A 237-nucleotide genomic window follows, 5' to 3' on the forward strand; every position below is an offset into this window, starting at 1 on the left:
CTATCCCTCCACCTCCCCCCCTCCTCCAATCCCTCTCCCCTCCCCTTCCGTCCCATCCTCCTCTCACCCTCTCCCCCCCCTCCTTCCCAACAGGACCCCCCAGGACCCTCTCGTCGACCCCCCCTTGGTCTAGCCTCCTCTGCGGCATCTACAACTCCAACTGGACCACCGGCAGGATATCTATCGAGCCGAAAGGACTCCATGTCTACTCGCTGCATCCTTTGAAAGAGAAGTGTG

The 237-nt window shown here is 61.2% G+C and overlaps 1 protein-coding gene across 1 annotated transcript in view; it reads left to right on the top strand.

The window, feature by feature from the left end:
- Positions 1-237, top strand: part of LOC119590556 (tripartite motif-containing protein 55-like) — a gene marked incomplete at its 3' end in the record, with an annotated part of 10,280 nt that overhangs the window by 7,049 nt on the left and 2,994 nt on the right. Inside the window, 1 exon segment of the mRNA XM_037939219.1 lies at positions 94-237. Within this exon segment, the coding sequence (XP_037795147.1) occupies positions 94-237 (144 nt within the window).

The sequence above is a fragment of the Penaeus monodon genome, chromosome 27, assembly GCF_015228065.2.
Source record: "Penaeus monodon isolate SGIC_2016 chromosome 27, NSTDA_Pmon_1, whole genome shotgun sequence".
NCBI classification, from domain to species: domain Eukaryota; kingdom Metazoa; phylum Arthropoda; class Malacostraca; order Decapoda; family Penaeidae; genus Penaeus; species Penaeus monodon.